The 18,620-nt window shown below is 27.8% G+C and overlaps 2 protein-coding genes across 3 annotated transcripts in view; one reads left to right on the forward strand and one right to left on the reverse strand.

The window, feature by feature from the left end:
* Etl1 (SWI/SNF-related, matrix-associated actin-dependent regulator of chromatin, subfamily a, containing DEAD/H box 1) overlaps positions 1 to 1,153 on the reverse strand; it is a 32,428-nt gene extending 31,275 nt beyond the window's left edge. For both annotated transcript variants that reach the window (XM_014427873.3, XM_014427872.3), the window contains exons 1-2: positions 1,013 to 1,153; positions 719 to 823 (exon numbers count right to left, since the gene is read on the reverse strand). In XM_014427873.3, the coding sequence (XP_014283359.1) occupies positions 719 to 823; positions 1,013 to 1,106 (199 nt within the window). In that variant the 5' untranslated portion in view covers positions 1,107 to 1,153. The remainder of the gene's footprint in view (positions 1 to 718; positions 824 to 1,012) is intronic.
* A 55-nt stretch (positions 1,154 to 1,208) lies between these two features.
* The window catches only part of LOC106685289 (protein furry), a 290,462-nt gene continuing 273,050 nt past the window's right edge, over positions 1,209 to 18,620 (forward strand). Inside the window, exons 1-15 of the mRNA XM_067046186.1 lie at positions 1,209 to 1,341; positions 1,497 to 1,609; positions 1,987 to 2,121; positions 2,748 to 2,926; positions 3,810 to 3,997; positions 4,226 to 4,405; positions 5,643 to 5,850; positions 6,139 to 6,276; positions 7,028 to 7,262; positions 7,334 to 7,512; positions 7,595 to 7,819; positions 9,109 to 9,252; positions 9,331 to 9,559; positions 11,042 to 11,238; positions 18,431 to 18,566. Coding sequence (XP_066902287.1) covers positions 1,561 to 1,609; positions 1,987 to 2,121; positions 2,748 to 2,926; positions 3,810 to 3,997; positions 4,226 to 4,405; positions 5,643 to 5,850; positions 6,139 to 6,276; positions 7,028 to 7,262; positions 7,334 to 7,512; positions 7,595 to 7,819; positions 9,109 to 9,252; positions 9,331 to 9,559; positions 11,042 to 11,238; positions 18,431 to 18,566 — 2,422 coding nt within the window. The 5' untranslated portion in view covers positions 1,209 to 1,341; positions 1,497 to 1,560. The remainder of the gene's footprint in view (positions 1,342 to 1,496; positions 1,610 to 1,986; positions 2,122 to 2,747; positions 2,927 to 3,809; positions 3,998 to 4,225; positions 4,406 to 5,642; positions 5,851 to 6,138; positions 6,277 to 7,027; positions 7,263 to 7,333; positions 7,513 to 7,594; positions 7,820 to 9,108; positions 9,253 to 9,330; positions 9,560 to 11,041; positions 11,239 to 18,430; positions 18,567 to 18,620) is intronic.

An 18,620-nucleotide genomic window follows, 5' to 3' on the forward strand; every position in this document is an offset into this window, starting at 1 on the left:
GGAAAAATTAAAAGCTATATTAAATATATTAGAAAATTAGATGCTAAAATTACTCAGAGAGCACAAGCGATTATTCTTAAAGTAAGACAAGTAAAAAATATACTGATGAAACCAAAAGTGAGAACAAAATTCAAAAATTTAAAAAATATATAATTTCACAGTAATTATCATTCAAATTGCATGTGAATCTGTTTACTTTTATAGTTGCTCTAATTTCACATGTCATTTATAACACCTAGATGATCTTTAAATCTAAACAACAGTAATATATATTTAAAATAAATTGAACTCTGTAAGATAAATTTGTTTGTGAATCTATTAATTATAAACTTTAGGAAATAAACCCCTAATTGTAAATAAATCTGTTTACTTTTATAGATACTTCAATTTTTCATGTCAATCATTATTAAACAACATAAGTGACCTTAAAATTTGAAAAACAATAATATGTATTTAAAACCTTGTAAGAGAAAGGAAACTGAGTCATAATTAATAAACTTTTAGTAAGAAATTTATTATAATGCCTAAAAAATAGGAGATAAACGAATAAAAAAATGGCAATATATAAATTTTTTTAAATTAGGCACCATATTTATTAAATTCTGTAGATAACGAAAAGGTTTGAACATTATTATTATTGGTTCTACAGCAAACATATGCAAACAGAGCAAGGATATCACAAAGTGTTATTAAGTACAACCATAAATGATGTAATTACCACAGTTAGATGAATTAGAATCATGGTTGTTCTGTTGTATAGAATCATTAGAATCTGATTCAGAAATTGTATGAACTTGAGAAGATGCTGACTCAGAGTTAGACCCTAAAACATTGTAAAAAAAAAATTAATTTATTGGAAGTCATAAAAGGACATTAATTTTTAATTAACAATAGAGTTAGGACAAGGACCATGAGACTCTGGTAGTCAAGTTTCCCATGTGTATATATCACAATATTTCTCATATAATAACAAATAAACAGCCAAATTATTAATATCCTTATATATTTTTACCTGTCTCTGAAACTACTGAACCAGTTTTCTTTTCAAATCTGAATTTCTTCAAACTTTCTAGCATATTCTGAGATTTGTTATTGGTAGAAATCATTATATCGAACCAATCACTTTAAAAAATAAATTATAAAACAATCACAAACAATAACAATCATAAAACAAACCGATTAATTACAAAATTATTATCAATGAGAATTGATGAAGCCTATCATCTCGAAACTGACGAACACGGGAATATTCACAAGAGACTAACCTAACTTCTGGTGAACCTTCGTTGATTTGAAGTTGACGTTATCGGTTATGTTGCACTCTTGTTTTTTCTAATCAATGTAAATAACATTTTTTTGTTTCTATTTCGCAAAGAAGTTTTAATTATTTTAATAAAAGTACCATATTTACTTCTAAAATAGTGATTAAGACCTGTCTTTATTTCTTTTCGTGTTAGCATCGTTTGTTTATATCCTCATAGTTATAATTGTTTTAGGGCTTTCATTTGGAACCAGTCTATTTTATGTGACAGTTTATTTATTTCTCTCTAAACGATTTATATGGTTAGAACCATGATGCATCAAGACATAGATAGTGATGAAATTGATGGTAAGTTTTAATTAGTCATTAACTACTTGAATCTGCTTACTAATGGTCATAAGTTTTATCTAACATTATTTGAAGTAGTAATGATCAACAGACTGTAAAATACATTATGTTTGCATCAACATATTTTGAATTTATTATGGTATTTTTTCTTGCCAAATTAGCAGCTATGGTTCCTACTTGATACAATTTAAATTGTCATATTATGACTTTCGTATTTTATGATCTGATAATCAGTTGAATTTTTCAAAATTAAAATTTTCTTTAGAATATTTTTAATGTTTCTTCTTTCAAGTATATTTCTTATTTTGTCAACTTTAGATGAATTTCATGTTCTGTAATTTTTTACTTAGTAAAATTCAAAATCTTTCAATTTACAGAGAGTGGAGTTGAGAGCGGAAATAATTCAGATAGTGAAAATGGTAATGAGTCCATAAATCTTGGACCTAGCGATGGAAGTGAGTCAAATAGTCAACAGTTAAGTACTTCAGAGACAGCACCTACTGCTACTTACGGTAAGTGACAATTTGTGATATATTAATATTTCGTTTGGTCAGTTTTCTCTTCTTGGAATTTGATGTTTGCTTCGTAATTGAATTTATTTTTAATGAGCTTACATTTAAAATATTTATAGGGTTGGCACCATAAACATGCTGATAGGTCAGTTATTTGATTTTTAGGGTTATTATTGTTGCGTATGAACAAAGTGATTGTTTACTATTCCTTGACATCTTATCAAACTTTTATCTTCTAACATGTTTGCCTAGATTTCTCCCCTAGTAATCAGTACTTGGGGTTTATCAAAATATGTTTAATTATTAGAAGCATTAATATATCTTCCAGAATTCAAAGGGTAGCTTTCCTTACAAGTCCTTTGGTCCAGTTACATTTTTATGTAAATTCTTATTATTCTTCTAAAAATGCTTTTTTATTATGATCATATTCATTTGTATTTCCTATTATCACAATTTTATCAAATATCTTTTATTGATTGATTTATATTTATTACCAATTTTGCATTAATTTAATTTCTGAAAATATTTTATTAACTTTCATCCACTTGGTCATGATTTATTATTTCGAATACCTAATTAGTAATTGTATGCATTATTTTTAGTTAATAACATTGATGCTATTTTAGAGAGTGATAGAGGTACTCCGAGCATTGTTACAATGCTGCCATGGGGTGCACACAAAGAGAGGACATCTCAGCATTTGGATTTGGATATACGCCCTGGAGAATTTGTTATGAAAACACTTTTTACAGAATTCACAATACAAGTAGATCGAAAAATAGAGGCAGTCTTAGCCGAATCACAGGTATTGTTATTTTCTAATTATAAACTCAGTATAAACCCATTAATGACAGTTATAAATATTTCATTGGTATACTTTTGATTAAAAAAAAAATGTTCTGGTGTAGTTTTTACCAGATTATTTTCACCTTGTAGGTTAGACTCTGTTAAGTACCTTTGATCAGTTTCCAATACATTGTTAAATCAATATTATTTAAAAATCCAAATGAAATCCTGGCTTTTGCAAAATGTCGGTTAGGCTGGTCATGGCGAGGTCTGTTCAGGTTTTACAGGTGTATCCTGTACTATCTCTCATTCCTTATTTGAGTGTCTAATGCTAGTCAGTGGATAAAAATTAGGTGGTTGCTGCATAGTGCGTATTATCTCTCAGTACCATAATGTTGAAAATCTGGTATTTCTACCTTCCGGCTATTCATGAGATAATTTGGCCTGATTTATTTAATTTTCATTAGATACACTTAATATCAGTAAAATTATTTTTATATATTTTTGATTAAATTCATTGTATTGTCTTAATAAATATATTATATTTTTCCTATTTCTGAGGCATTATCTATATTTAATAAAATTAAATAAAAACCTTCCTATTTATCTATTCAAATAGGAAAATCTAAATTTATCTTTACTGTAACGATAAAACACTATTGCTAATTTAATAAATTTTCAAAAGTTTCCAATACTCGGAGATTTTTATAAAAAAATCTGTGAATAGCCTTCTTACTTAATCTAGAGGTTAATTTTAGTTTATTTCATTATTAATCAATTTAATTTACAATTTATTTGGTTTTAATTTGAGCTTCTTCTAATTTACAAAATATAGTTATTCATTTTAATTAAATATTAAGTGTAAAAAATAATGAAACATTCATAAACAATTTAATTTTTAGGAAAGACCTTTATCAAAAGCGTTACAAAGAGGTGAAGATGCACAGTTTGATCAGCTGTTAAGTGTTTTTGGATCTGTTGCTGAACATTGTCTTCCATCTATTCTCAAAGCTCTGTTTGCTTGGTATGAACGTCAGATGGGTGAACCATCAGTTCAAGAATCTAAAAAGACTGATCAAAAAGGAAAAAGGTCTGTTAATTATTTTAGTTTATCATTCCTTAAATATGTTATTATGTCATTCATAAAATCATTGTGGTATAACCTTAGTTTTTTAATTGTTTTGCTTTCTCACTAAAAAAAAAAAGATGTCCTCAAAATCTAAAATTTATATAAAATTTTCTCTTATTTCTTAGGTTATTAATTATTTCTCAGAAGAAATTCTGTTTGATTAAATTTAAATGTATCTGATGTTTTTAGTGAGTCATCTGAACGTACCGAAGCTGATGCAGTTCAAGAAAAGAGAGATTTAGCAGTAGAGTTTATCCTGTGTCTCGTCCTCATTGAAGTTCTGAAGCAGCTTCCTTTTCATCCCGGGCATGAAGACTTGGTTACTTACATAGAAAACATTTCTTTCCGTCATTTCAAATATCGTGAGGGGTATGTACTACTAAATATTTTTTTATTGTTTAAATAAATTTACTTGTGAAGTTCACTATATTTTTTGGCAAGCCCATGTAACAAATCAAGATTTTAATGCTAGATTAGTACCTTTTTAGATAAGTTAAGTACCGTTTTAGATTAAATTTGTACTTAGATTAATACCTGCTAGATCTTCATTCTAGATTAGTATCTGTAGAATAGCTTGTCATAGCTAATATAAAACACAATTGTTAAATACGGTCAAAAATAAAAATTAAAATATTTTAAAATCATATACAGTCCACTTGAATTTTTGAAACACAAAGAATGAGAGAAAATGTTCAAATTAAGAAGAATTCAAGTAATCTAGAGGTAAATAGGAAACAATTAAATTAAAAGGGCGTTTGATTAAAAGTAGGTGTGCTTATAACATGACCTATGCTTTCTATTATATAAAATAATAAACAAATATGCTTGGCACAAGTAAAAAACAACTGATCTATGCATGTTGAAAGTTGGTAGATTTCAACTTATAGAGAGTTGTGGAATCCTGGCTTTAAATTACAAAGCTAGGATAGATTTGTATGAAAAAACTTCAAATTATTGAAGGTTGACTGTATTTTATATCTAAGCCTTTATGAATTATTATAAAGTAATAAATATGTTAAATGTATTAATAATTGTTAAGTTGATATTTTTGGTAAAAAGAAGATTAGGTAAAAATAATTATAATATAGGCATTGCTGTTGTCCTAATTATATCATGTTTTTATAGTTTAATATTAACTATTCTGTTGCTCATTACCATAAAATAGGCATTGTGTTTTAGTGTATTATTATATTGTATTATTTTTAAAAATGATATAATTTTATTCTTGATATTTTCTTTTAAATACATATCCAATGTAATATGCAATAATTGCAATAATATTCTGTTAGCAGTAACCATACAATAGTAACAAGTTAACTAGGCTGAAATATTAAAGGGCAGTTTGCAAATTATTATATGATGGATATTATCATTGTACTGCCGAACACCCTCACCCAAGCATTACGTGTAATAAATAATGTATTTATTGTGCTTATTATGTTTTATTTAGTTGGTGTTTGATATTATCATCTGATATTCTCAGATTGTTGTATTATTATGTCAGTGCAATTATTATTACTTATTTAAAGCTAACATCTTTTAAAAAAGGATTATGTTCTACATTATTTAATCAGTTGGAAAAAATCACTGTTTTTTATACTTTTAGGCAAGGAAGTGGTGTTAATGCTGCTAATTTCCACACTGTTGCTGATCTTTATGCAGAAGTGCTTGGAGCACTTGCCCAGTCGAGATTCCTCTCTGTGCGAAACCGATTTCTTGCCGAGCTGAAGGAACTCAGGGCAAAGGAACCTTGTCCACACACAACTCAAAGCATCATCTCTTTGTTAATGGGAATGAAGTTTTTCAGAGTTAAGGTATGTGTGGTTGTACGTAGGTTGAATTATTTGTATTAGGGTTTTATTTTTAATTCTTTTAGATTTAACTTCATTTTATTAATTAGTGGATAATATATCAGCTATATATAAACTTATGATTTAAAACTTGTTTATAATTTTGGAAAAAAATGTATAGCAATGTTCTGGAATGTGGAAAGCATTATAAAATTAATTTTATGTTAACTGGGATCATATTTTTATTTGAATAATTTTAATTCTTAATGAAAGTTAGTTTTGTTGAGTCATGTCGTACTATTTTGTTTTCAGATGGTGCCAATAGAAGAATTTGAAGCTTCCTTCCAATTTATGCAAGAATGTGCCCAATATTTTCTTGAAGTAAAGGATAAAGATATAAAGCATGCTTTGGCTGGTCTTTTTGTTGAAATCCTTGTCCCTGTTGCTGCGGTATGCCTTCAGATAGTTTGGGATTGTAGTTAACTTTTATATTTTTACTCATATGATTGTAATTGTTGAGATGGTATTAAATAATTCTGTATTGCTGTAAACTTTATAAGCAAGCACTTTAACCTATTGATATTCATCTAAACTATATTCGCAGTTCCTAAATTTGTAAATAGTTTGGTTAACAAAAATAATTAGTTAACAATAACAATTGTTTAACAATAAATAGTTTTCTTTTACTATTTTGATAACCAATTATTTTTGTTAACCAAACTATTTATGGTTAACAATAAATAGTTTTCTTTTACTACTTTGATACCTTTATTGACCGCCACCCAGAATGTATTTGAAGGTAGATAAGCGGTCAAACTCTGTTGAAATATTTTGTATAATATAAAAAAAATAATTAGTAATTGTTTTTTAAAAAGAAGTTTTTTTTTCCTTTATTATGTTATTTTGTCAGTAGTATTTTGGATATAAAGTAAATCCTTGTTATAATTATCTCAAAGGGGCTAGAAAATAAATAAAGTTTGTAACGAATTTTACACTATCTGAATAACAACAAAATAAATTTTACCACTACAACAGACCATTACAATTTTTTTTTTCTATTCGCCTCTGAAATATTTTTATTTTAAGCTCTATGGCTATTAATTTGTTATGAATATTTATTTATATTATAAAATAATATGTTACTTTAGTAGCAATTATATAAATTATTAATTGAATATTTACAATATTATAATTTTTTCAGTCTGTTAAAAATGAAGTGAATGTTCCTTGTTTGAAAAATTTTGTGGAATCATTATACACTCAAACTTTAGACATGTGTACAAAATCGAAGCATAGGCTTGCTCTCTTTCCTTTGGTGACTTGTCTTTTATGTGTAAGTCAGAAAACATTTTTCCTCCAGAACTGGCACTATTTTCTAGCAATGTGTCTCTCTCATTTAAAAAATAGAGATCCAAAAATGTCTAGAGTAGCTCTTGGTGAGTTATTTGTATAATTATTATATTTTCTCTGTGTTTTATCTTTTTGATTTTTTTATATTGTATTTCAGAATCCTTATACAGGCTGCTATGGGTCTATATGATACGTATAAAATGTGAAAGTAACTCAGCCACCCAGTCGAGGTTACAAAGCATTGTTCATTCATTATTTCCAAAAGGGTCGAAAGCAGTTGTCCCTAGAGATACACCACTGAATATATTTGTAAAAATTATTCAATTCATTGCTCAGGTTTGTCAACAAACTATTTATTTAGTATTATCAAATATTTATAAACAATTACTAATCTTTATTACTGCTATGTTTCATAAAGGAGAGACTTGATTTTGCTATGAGAGAAATAGTCTTTGATCTCTTATCAGTGGGTCGACCTTTCAAGTTAATTTTGACTCCTGAAAGAATGTCAATAGGGTTGAGAGCTTTCCTTGTTGTTGCTGACAGTCTTCAACAAAAAGAAGGGGAACCACCTATGCCGAGGACGTCTGGTGTCTTACCTTCAGGCAACACATTGAGAGTGAAGAAAACATTTCTCAATAAAGTATGTACATTAACTTTTATTTTAAGTCATTCTGTAATATTAATATAGAAGATAATTTTAGAACAAGATAAATAAGCTGAATAAGTTAATTGTTGATTTTATCTTTAACTCCTCTTTTATTATTTTTTATTTTTGATGTTGTGCATGATAATGTTTATTTATATGTATGAATAAAATAACCTAATTTTGATTTTAACTTATTTGTCCATTCCAATAATCCAATCAGGTTAACAACTATACTAAGAGAAATTTCTCAAATATTTTTTTAACCATTTGCGTCAACAAACAATAGAGTTGATGAAATAAAGTACAATCCCTATAATCTGTATTTTTAAACGTCTGATTTACCATGAATAATAGATATTTTGGGGAACAAGAAATTAAAAATAATAGTAGTAAAAGTGGAAAAAAATTTCACTTACAAGAATTTTTTTAATTTTTTTTTTACATTGTTTTGATAAGTGTGGGATAAGTCAAATTAAAACAATAATAAAAATATATATTTTCCCAAAAGCAATGTTTTTCCTTAATTTAAAATGCTCCACACATCCATCTGTTGTTAATCTTTTATTTCCATCTTCTTCAGTATTATGAGAGATATTTGAATAACCTGCACTAGCAATGATTTTAGTATGGCTCCTGAAGACAAACTAACTAAATTTTAAAAGGATAGCAAGTTGTTTTTTCTAAACCACATAAGCAATAAGAACAATAATAAAAAGTTAGTAGACCAGATTCAAAGTAGCCTTCATGTTTTTGAAGAGAATTATTGGCAAAAAATTACTAATTAAAAGACAATTAGCTTTCAGAAAAAAAAAGATCAAAAAACGTTGTGGTAGAGAGAGAAAAATAAAATCCATTAAATTTATTATTTATAACTTGATGTTTTTATTTATCTTTAACTGGATGATTTCTCTTGGTAGTGACTACTACAGATAGACAGGATTTAATTGTGGGATTAACAAAATTGAAATAAACAAGGTTGTACCATGTTAAGATTCAACAATTTTTTTTTAAAATAAAATATTATTGCAACTACTCTAAAAATTGGATTTTTTCACTACACTCTTCTGAATTTTTTTCTCTCCACTTTTACAAAAATGTCAAATAATTGGTTTACTGGATATTGTGGAAATGTCATGTACTTTTTGGGTAGTCTCATTTAGCATTTAAAATTTATCTGATGATTTGTTTCAAAATTAAACAAATTAATGTTAGTAATTAAATACGGTTAATTTTATTTTAAGCCTTTTCAATTTGTATATAAATTAATAATTCATTTTATTCAGATGCTGACAGAAGATACTGCAAGAAGTATTGGTATGTCGGCCTATTTTCCCCATGTGCGAAGAGTATTTGTTGATATTTTAAGAGCTTTAGATACTCATTATGGCAGACCTCTTATGATGACTAGCACACAAAATGTTAATAAGGTTTGTTACCATTTATTTTATTGCTTTAATAATCTAATAAAAATAACAATATTTATTGCTTTGTTATTTTATGTTTAGGAACCTGATGAAATGATCACTGGTGAGAGAAAACCCCGAATAGACCTGTTCAGGACGTGCGTTGCAGCTGTACCTCGCCTCATTCCTGATGGCATCACTAGCGCAGAGCTTGTCGACCTTTTGGCTAGGCTAACAGTACACATGGATGAAGAGTTGCGGGGCCTTGCTTATCAGAGCTTGCAGACTCTTGTCATTGATTTCCCAGATTGGAGGCACGATGTCATACTAGGTATTTCATTATTTCCATTCCATTTATTATGGTAAAAATGTTGACTATTTTCTGTAGAAATATGTTATTATTCATATTATTAAATAAAAGTACCACCTGTTTTTTGTCTGTTACTGCTGAACGAAAAAAAATACTGAACTAATCTTTACCAAATTGTAACTTCATATTTTTTTCGTGGTCATTGGAAGGTTTAGCAACTTTAAATTCTATTGATATGTTCAGCTAATGTATAAAGCTGAAGGGTTTTTTGTTTCAGCAACTGCCGCTTCCATTTGAAAAAAGTTGTTTGCGTTGAATTGACCAAAATTTATTAAATTTACTGTTTATTTGGGAAGGTTATAGACTTTTAAACATCATAATATGAGCCATAAGAATGAAGCAGTTAATGACAAAGTTAAACTTAGCTACTTTAAGTTTATTAGGTTAATTTATTGGTCAAAATTCATCATGCTTTACTTGACTGATGGAAGCACCATGACTATACAGCTTTGGGGAAACCCTTCTGGAAATCATTACCATAATATCATCAAAAACAAAAGGGAGAAAAGACTTGAAATTAAACTAATTCAGAAGTCCTATAATTTTTTTTCTTGCTATAAAATTTCTTCAATACAGGAGATTGATCACAAAAAAGTATTTGTGAAATAAATAATTAGTTCATGTTCATGCTCCCAAAGAGCACACAATGCCATCACAGCTGATGCTTGTTTTCAGTAATTTCTGTCAGATTTTTGTAAGTTTTTTTTTTTAAATTTGAAAAAGAAATTAACCTAATAAATTGAAATTTATTTTTAAATCATATCATTCATGAATGTGATTGGGTTATTACAGTAGAGTTAAGATTTATAAAAAATATTTTTAAAACCTCCTTTAATGATGAATTAAATTTATATATACTATAAAGAAGAACCAATCAACATTTTTGTGAAATGATATTTTAATATCCATAGTTTTTCATTATTTAAATATAAATAATTTTTTCATTTCATAATGTAAACACATGGTACAGTTTTTATCTCTATGAGATATAGATATAGCATTGGGGTTTTAATGAAAAAATATTTGATGCCTAAAAAATAAAAAATGTGATATTTTAATATCCATAGTTTTTCATTATTTAAATATAAATAATTTTTTCATTTCATAATGTAAACACATGGTACAGTTTTTATCTCTATGAGATATAGATATAGCATTGGGGTTTTAATGAAAAAATATTTGATGCCTAAAAAATAAAAAATAAAAAATGTGGTTCCTTATTACATTTATGATTTCAATTATAATAAATATTTCTAGCAAGATAAATGGATAAACTAATAATATTTGTTTATATTATGACTGATTAGAACCGACTAATAAAATTCAACTGAGGGATAAAATATCTACAGTTAAATGAAGCTTGATTTTTGTTGTTTAATATTGTATATTTATGCTATACTGTTTCATTTGGATTAAATTTGAAGATACACATACTTTTCTCAGGTTTTACCCAGTTCTTGTCCCGTGATGTCCCCGACACTTCCTCCCAGCTGCTCGACAATGGCCTTAGGATGTTGTTGCAGCTGCTGACGAGCTGGAAGAACGCTATCAGCAAGGATCCACCACCCCAGCCTCAGCCACCGAACCCTAATCAGTTGTCTCCAACTCTGTCAACCCCTCGCAGGCTAGATCATACTCCTGTTAGTATCAATGAGTTATTAAATGCTTTTTACAGTATACATTTTATTATTTTATTTCTGATAGTGCATTGTACTCTGTCCTTTCACATGGTTTCTTTACTCTACTGTGTTATATCTGGTTGCATCACATGAACTGTCAATTTTTCTGGATAAAATTAATAAAATATGAATGGATGTCATCTAGTTTAATTAATTGGTTAAAATATGTGAGAATATTTTATTAAAATTATGTATATTAATTTCCACTCATATTTTATTAAAGCCAACTCTAAAACTGACATTTCATGTGATACAATCAGTTTACTCGCATAGCAATTAAAATATTTTATTGGTTCCAACAGTTTATTTTTTATAAGAATTTATAATTGGTCCTTCAAGATAAATTGTCAGATTTTGAGTAATATTATTTCTAAAAATGATAGTTCATTTAAAAGGGTTAAAAAAAAGTTTGTGTTTTTACTTTTAATATCTTTGAGTACTTTTTAAAAAGAAAAAACATATTTATAAAATCTTTCTCATACCTCTGTTAGGTATTTATTTCACATTCAGTCCAGATATATATATCAATTCAACATGTCTGAACGATTTTTATTAAATTTTCAAAATAACATAAAATTTTTACAGTTTTGTAATATCATTATTCAAACAATCAAAATGCTACAAACACTGTTTAAGGTAAGACTTGATTCTTGAACAAGCTGGATAGCTTTGGTTAAACAAATTTATAGAAGGTGTCTTGAATTTTGATAGTCTCCTTCTGTAGGCCTTTAATCATCAAAATTGGTGAGAGACATTGAAAATTTTGATATGGATTCAAGTGATAAGATATGATAGCCTATGTTATTAAAAATAACTTTTGAATACGAGTAAGTTATTAATTTTTTTAAAATGATGGAAAAAAATACTCAGATATTTACATAGTAAATTGACCAAAATGATGATTGTCTGGAGAATAAAGATTTAAATAGAAACAAAAAACTTTTTGAGATAAGGTTTCTTATTCCTTGTCATTCTTCAGGCTTGATATCTGCCCAGTACCTAATTGTCCCTTCTAAATTAGAAATTCTAGAATAAATTAAAGGCTATTTGACTAAGTCTATTTGGCATTTTCCAGAAACTTTAAAAGTTCTCCAAAGGTAGCAAAACCAATAGTGTTTCAAAATCAAAAACAGAAAGGTAAGGGCATTAAAAACATCAAAACTATGAATATGGCTCTGCATCTTCATTTGGTATTCTTGTCTCTGACCATCAGTTGAAATATAAAATTGAAGAGTTGAGAAATTAACTCAGATTCGCATTAATGAACCCAGCTGATGTTCTTGTAAAATTCCATTTTACAAGCTATATTGATAATTTTTTTACAAATTTCCATTTTGCAACAAAAACCAAAGCCACAGAAATTCCTCTTTACTCCTAAGGGATATGGGAAGTCTTGGGTTTTGTTTAAATGGAAAAATGAAAATTATTGATTACCTTAGAAATCAGAATTTCACTAAAATGTTGTTTCATTTGTTATAGCATATTTGGGTACAAATAAATGAAATAATCTTTTTGATGAACATGAGAATAAGACCAAGAAAGAGTGACTTCCATATTATAACTAACAACATAGATTAAAAAAAAAAAGTAGATAACTGTAAGAACTGAGTTTATTACTGCTGCTTAGTGGGAAATCAAATGGAATTAAAAAAAAAAAAAGTTGTTCACTGAATTGAAAAAAAATTACTGAGAATGGTAAATCTATGGAACATATAGCTGGCAGGTTGTTTTTGCATGCCCCATCAAAACAAAAAAATATTTTATCATTAAGGGATAAGACTTTATTGGTCGCAGTTTAACAGAATTAACTATGTGGTGATTGTGTTATTCAAAACCAAATAATTAGGAATAAAAGAAATTGCAATTGGCAATCAAAACATTGTGTAGTTTCTTTTCAACAACTATTTTTTTTTTTAAACAAATCAGTACTTTATTTCACATGAGTATTCTTTAGATTGCAGAACAGTTATAGGGAGTCATACTGTATGGAATTAATCTTTATAAAACTTTATTAACCAATTTAACATATATTATTTCTTGTATCGAGCTTAATTGGAGTACTACAATAATGTTTCTGCAAAATTGGATTCCACTTATATCACTTGTACTATTAGGTTAAAATGATAATAAAGTGAGTGTTGTTGGATGTCACTGAGGTAAAATTATTGATAGTATGTACAGCATGTGATTTGAATATTCCGAGAATAATGATAATTCTTACACATACAATTTCATTTATTTTAAAAGATTTATTTTTAGCTTTTAAAGTGACAATGAATGAAGTTAAAAAACCAATACTGTGGTTAGTATGAACAAGAAAATTAAAAATTTATTTTAATTGATTTATCAATGTTTATTATAATTAACAAGTAAATCTGGATTCTTATAACTTCAACTTGACTATGATTTGTGAAGAAACTACAATTGTTACCAATTGTAAAAAACCATCGGTCCCTAAGCTCCGCATAATTATCATGATTGGCTTGGAAAGCAGTTTTAAAAACTGTTTTTTGTTGGCATTTGAATTATGAAAGTTGAAGGGGTGATCCTTCAAAGACTAATATAAACACAGTAGTAAGCTATGTAACATACGTCACATACTTTTTGGTGTGTCCTTTGTACTAAATAAATTAAATTGAGTTGCTTCAAGGCCTATGTCGGATCAGAACTTCATTTAAGTGTACTGATTAATAAACATTCATGAACAGGTAGACTTGATTGAAGAGGTTCGTAATAAAAATTTCTTTGCAGTTATTTTTTGTAAATCATATTTGTTATTTTAAGAAAAAAAAAGAAATAAATTAATAATATAAGAAACATGCTATATTAAATTACGTTTCATTTCATTAGTTTTACTTTCATGGAAAGTTGATTATTGTAAGTGGGTCAAATTTTCAATATGCAGTTTTAAACAGTTCTGTCCATTTTAGAGCCCCTAAAATAAAAATAAAAATGTATGGCCATTAGTCTGTCTATGTTGGCATTTTTATAGCTGCATTTGAGAGAGAATTTAATTCCCTACAAAAAAATTTAAATCAGTCATATATTATAAAAAATGTGCTATTTGTACTTAGGTCTTGAAAGTAATTCATTCAGTTCCCAGGAAAACTCTTTCACTTATGGTTTGTTAATTTTTCAAATTATTCAAAATCTCCCAGAACATTCCAGATGCCTTTTTGATGAATAATTAAATTACCAAATAATTTAAACTTAAAAAATAATAAAAATCTCTATTAGACCCATATTAGTTAATATTCAGGAAAGAATTATTTCATTGATCTTCTGCAGATCTTTACTATGGGTACTATTTTGTCGGAAAAAAATGAGAATTACGTTACCAATGTGTGTATTATTCTTTTTGGTGTCATGCTGCATGCAATGAATGAAATTCTCCAGGTATATGTATGATTATAATATTTATATAAAACTTTTTAGAAATGAAATGTGAGTTTAAAAGATTTGTATACTATGATTTACTTTCCAGCCACAGTCACCCCACTATATGCACATGGTAACTTGTAGATGTTTTCTTCTTTTTTTATATACAAATAACTGCTTCTGTTATAAAACTGATTCAATGTTAGGGGGTAAGTAAGTAAAAATTTGGAAGGTTTAAAATTAATTTCAGTGTTATTAAATTTTTTTGTTAGACACCCACAGTCTTCTCCCTTTTTTCCCTATTTAGCAAAGATAGTTCAGATCCTTGTGAAAAACAAAAATTATTAGCTGCAGAAGTGATTTTAGAAGAAAATTTGCAGAATGATATTAATAGAAAAAATATCAAAATTTTTTTTCAGATTTTATAAAATTGAATAAGATTAAGAATTAATTTGTTTTTTATAAGGAATTTTCATTTTACGAGTTCATAACCAAATAAATCGTTGATCAAATGTGTGGTGAACATGTTTAACTTAAGGAACTATTTTAGAACTCAATCATGATGGAATGAATTGCTTTCATAAATTCGTCTTGTATCTCTGTTTTCTTTAACCTTACCCTTATGATTGTGGTTAGTATTGTCTTTTTCGTTTTTCACTTATGTGTTAAACTAATTACTTTTCTGCTTAATATTTTGGAATCACTGGAATGAACTGCGAACTACTCCTGAAATACTATGTTAAAGAACATATTACTGGTATTTTACAAGGAAGTATATAACAATTAAATAACAAGTAATTGCATTAATTATTAATGACACAGTTGAGATGAGTTGGTAAAGACTTATAGTGGTTATTTCTGTTGGAAATGGAATCAGAATCTACATAACTAACCCAGTCAAATAAATATTTTAGAAAAACAAAAATGAAGTAATAAAAAGATAAATACTAATCTGTTTTATTTCTACATTTAGATATCTCCTCAATATATTTTTAAAAAACCAAATATATTCTTCAACTTAGTTCGGATTTGATACTTAGTGTGTCTAGATTTTAATATTTTGTTTTAGTAGTATATATTGGTCTATAACATAATGTAAACTATGTACTATCAAATTATGAAAGTTTTCAAAATTTGTTTTGTATTTTTCTAATTATTTATGATAAATTGGATTTGATGTAGTTTCCTTATTACTGCAATGAGGTAAGATCTAATTCTAAAAACCATAATTCCAAAAGAGTTAGTTCATATTTGAATGATTAGAGTATGAACACTAGTTCGATAAAACACTGAGGTGATCAATATCACTTAGTTTTGATGTAATATAGGACACATTAAAATACAAATCTGCTGAAAAGGGAGAATTTCTAGGAAATTTAATCATCAGAAAATAAAGTAAGTGGTTTTGGAAAAAGTTTATTTGGACTCACATGGGCATTATTGGCTCCCAACTGCCTGAATATTAAAATAACTTGAATGTAGCGGTAATAAGGCTCTTACCAAAATATAAAATAAAATTTTATATTTTGTTTAAAAACACTACCATGTAAAGGAAAACCAGTTGTTGTTGTAACTCCTTTATCATGTTAGTATAAGTATAAGTATAAGGAGTTTATCAGAATTATTAGTATCACAATAAAATATGTGATTTTAATGATTCTTAAGTTACTCTACTTCTTAGAAAACATCTAAAGGGACATAAAGAGGGGGATACAATCTAAAATTTTTCAACTATTTTGACCAGGTTACCCAGCTTGCCCGAGATTTGGGGAGTATTCCCTGAAATTTACCCTTTTCCTAAACATTTTTGGAAAACTGATCTCTCTAAATAGAGTGTATTATTAGTTTTGAGTAATGATTAAATTAATAATTAGCCTCTTTAAATAATATTTTGCCACAATTTTCACAATTTGGAGTTGTTATTGAATCATCCATTTCTTAAATTTTCAGGTTTTCAAATTATTGGTGTATGATATCTTCTTCTATCCTTATCCTCACCCATAACAATTTCCCTTGGAATCATTTATGATTTTGACAAAAAGATTAAAAATGCTGAAACTGTGTTGATAACAATTCATCTATCCAATGAGTCCATAACTCCTTCTGCATAAAGGTCATTTAATCACAATTACATGCAGATTTTATATCAATATTTATTACTTTGTTGAGGAGTTGGATAACTCAGTGTGTAAGGTGCTGTGCTTCTAACTCCCTGGGCCTGGGCTCAAATCTGACAGTGGCAAATAATTAATTATTCTGTTACTATAGCCTTGAGTCAACCCTGTGGGCTCAGAAGCCTTCCTTGTATAATTTTTGTTAAAAAAATAGTACTTACTTATGAAATTCTGAACCCCTGAGCCTCCATGGGCTGTAGCAGTACAGATTTATTACATTGTTTTAGCTTTCAATTTTCTGATTTCATTGACAAGATTTTGGCCAATTTTTTTTATTAAACTTTAACGTTTTTGGTTTCAGTGTAATCTGTGTTATATGCATCTGTTTCATATCAGTTACTAAATACACAACGTGACCTATTATTCTGAAAGGCTGTAGAGGCCAAACATGTTAAGCCACAAACTTAGTATTCTCGTGTCAGAAGTGATGCAGGTTTAAATATGCCCAGTGCAGTTTGACTTTCATTTCATGGCGGCCTCTTAAAATAAATTTGACCATATCACTCTCACTAGAGTAGGTTATTGACCAGTTGGATAATCCATCTTTTTCCCCTAAGTTGGGGAACATAAGGATGTTAAACCCAAAATAATCATTGGGAGCTAAAGTATATTGTGCTTCACTGAAGTAACAATATAAAAAAATATATTGTAAACTATAACTAACACCTTCCGCTTCCTTCAAAAATTCGTTTCAATTTAGAATGTGTGTAAGTTTTCAAATTTGGTCTTTTTCGAAATCTAATATGCCAACCTCAGTATGTCATTAAGTTAGTAGTATATTGTGTAGTGGCCAACAATGTAGGAAAAGGTAAATAGTTAAAAGGTTAGAGATGTTTTAATCATTAAGACCAATATTTTGGTTTTTATTTGGTATAGTGTATCCAATATTTCTGCAAATTTCAAAATCCATCCTATTTGCTTGAAACTTAATTTGTTTTGAGATTTCTGAATTCACCAAATCACATATTGAGATAAAATATTTAAAACAAAGGATTGAATAGGATACACTGTGACTTGTAACTCTCTTGCCCATCTTAAATTAGAAAATCAAAAAATGGTTTTCTTTTTAAGAATAGATGGCATCTCAATCCAGTTTATTATCTCTTACTGACAGATTCGAGATGACAAAAAAAAAAACAATAAAAAAAAAACCCTTAAACATTGAGTTCCTAGAGAATTGAGTTTGAGTTGATATTTAGATTATTGGTCACCCTATTGGAACCATCTTAGTGAATTTTTAAAATTGGATATTAGATTAGATAGATTTAGTACCATGAAACTTTTTTTAGGATCGAACCTTGTTTTGGACTGGGTGGTTATATTGATTTAAAAATGAAATGTATGTATTTTATTGAGATCTCTATGAACCCATATTTGGTTTTGTAATACATCTTTATCCATTATAAATAATAATTATTTTCTAATTTATTTGATGTATGATTTACTTCAAAAAGACTTGCTTATCTGTTTATAAATTGTAAGATATTCCTACTTTCCAAATTTATATAGATGTATATTTATCAATTAATACGCCTCATTATTTTTTTATAATTATTTTTAATTTTATTAAATCATTATCTTTGAAAATTTAATTGTTTCAGCGCCTTGAACCAGCCAGTAATGTTCTCCATCATGTAGAAGGCTTTGCACTTGTAATGCTCTGCTCTTGTCGACTTTGTCCTAGAAGACTTTCTCTTCATATTTTAAGAGAAGCCAAGACACTTCTTAAGATTTTAGGTAATCTCAATAGATGATGAATATTTTATTTTTCATTAAACTGGTCATCTTATA

This window comes from Halyomorpha halys, unplaced genomic scaffold (assembly GCF_000696795.3).
Source record: "Halyomorpha halys isolate HHAL.00 unplaced genomic scaffold, Hhal_1.1 Scaffold677.1, whole genome shotgun sequence".
Classification (NCBI taxonomy): domain Eukaryota; kingdom Metazoa; phylum Arthropoda; class Insecta; order Hemiptera; family Pentatomidae; genus Halyomorpha; species Halyomorpha halys.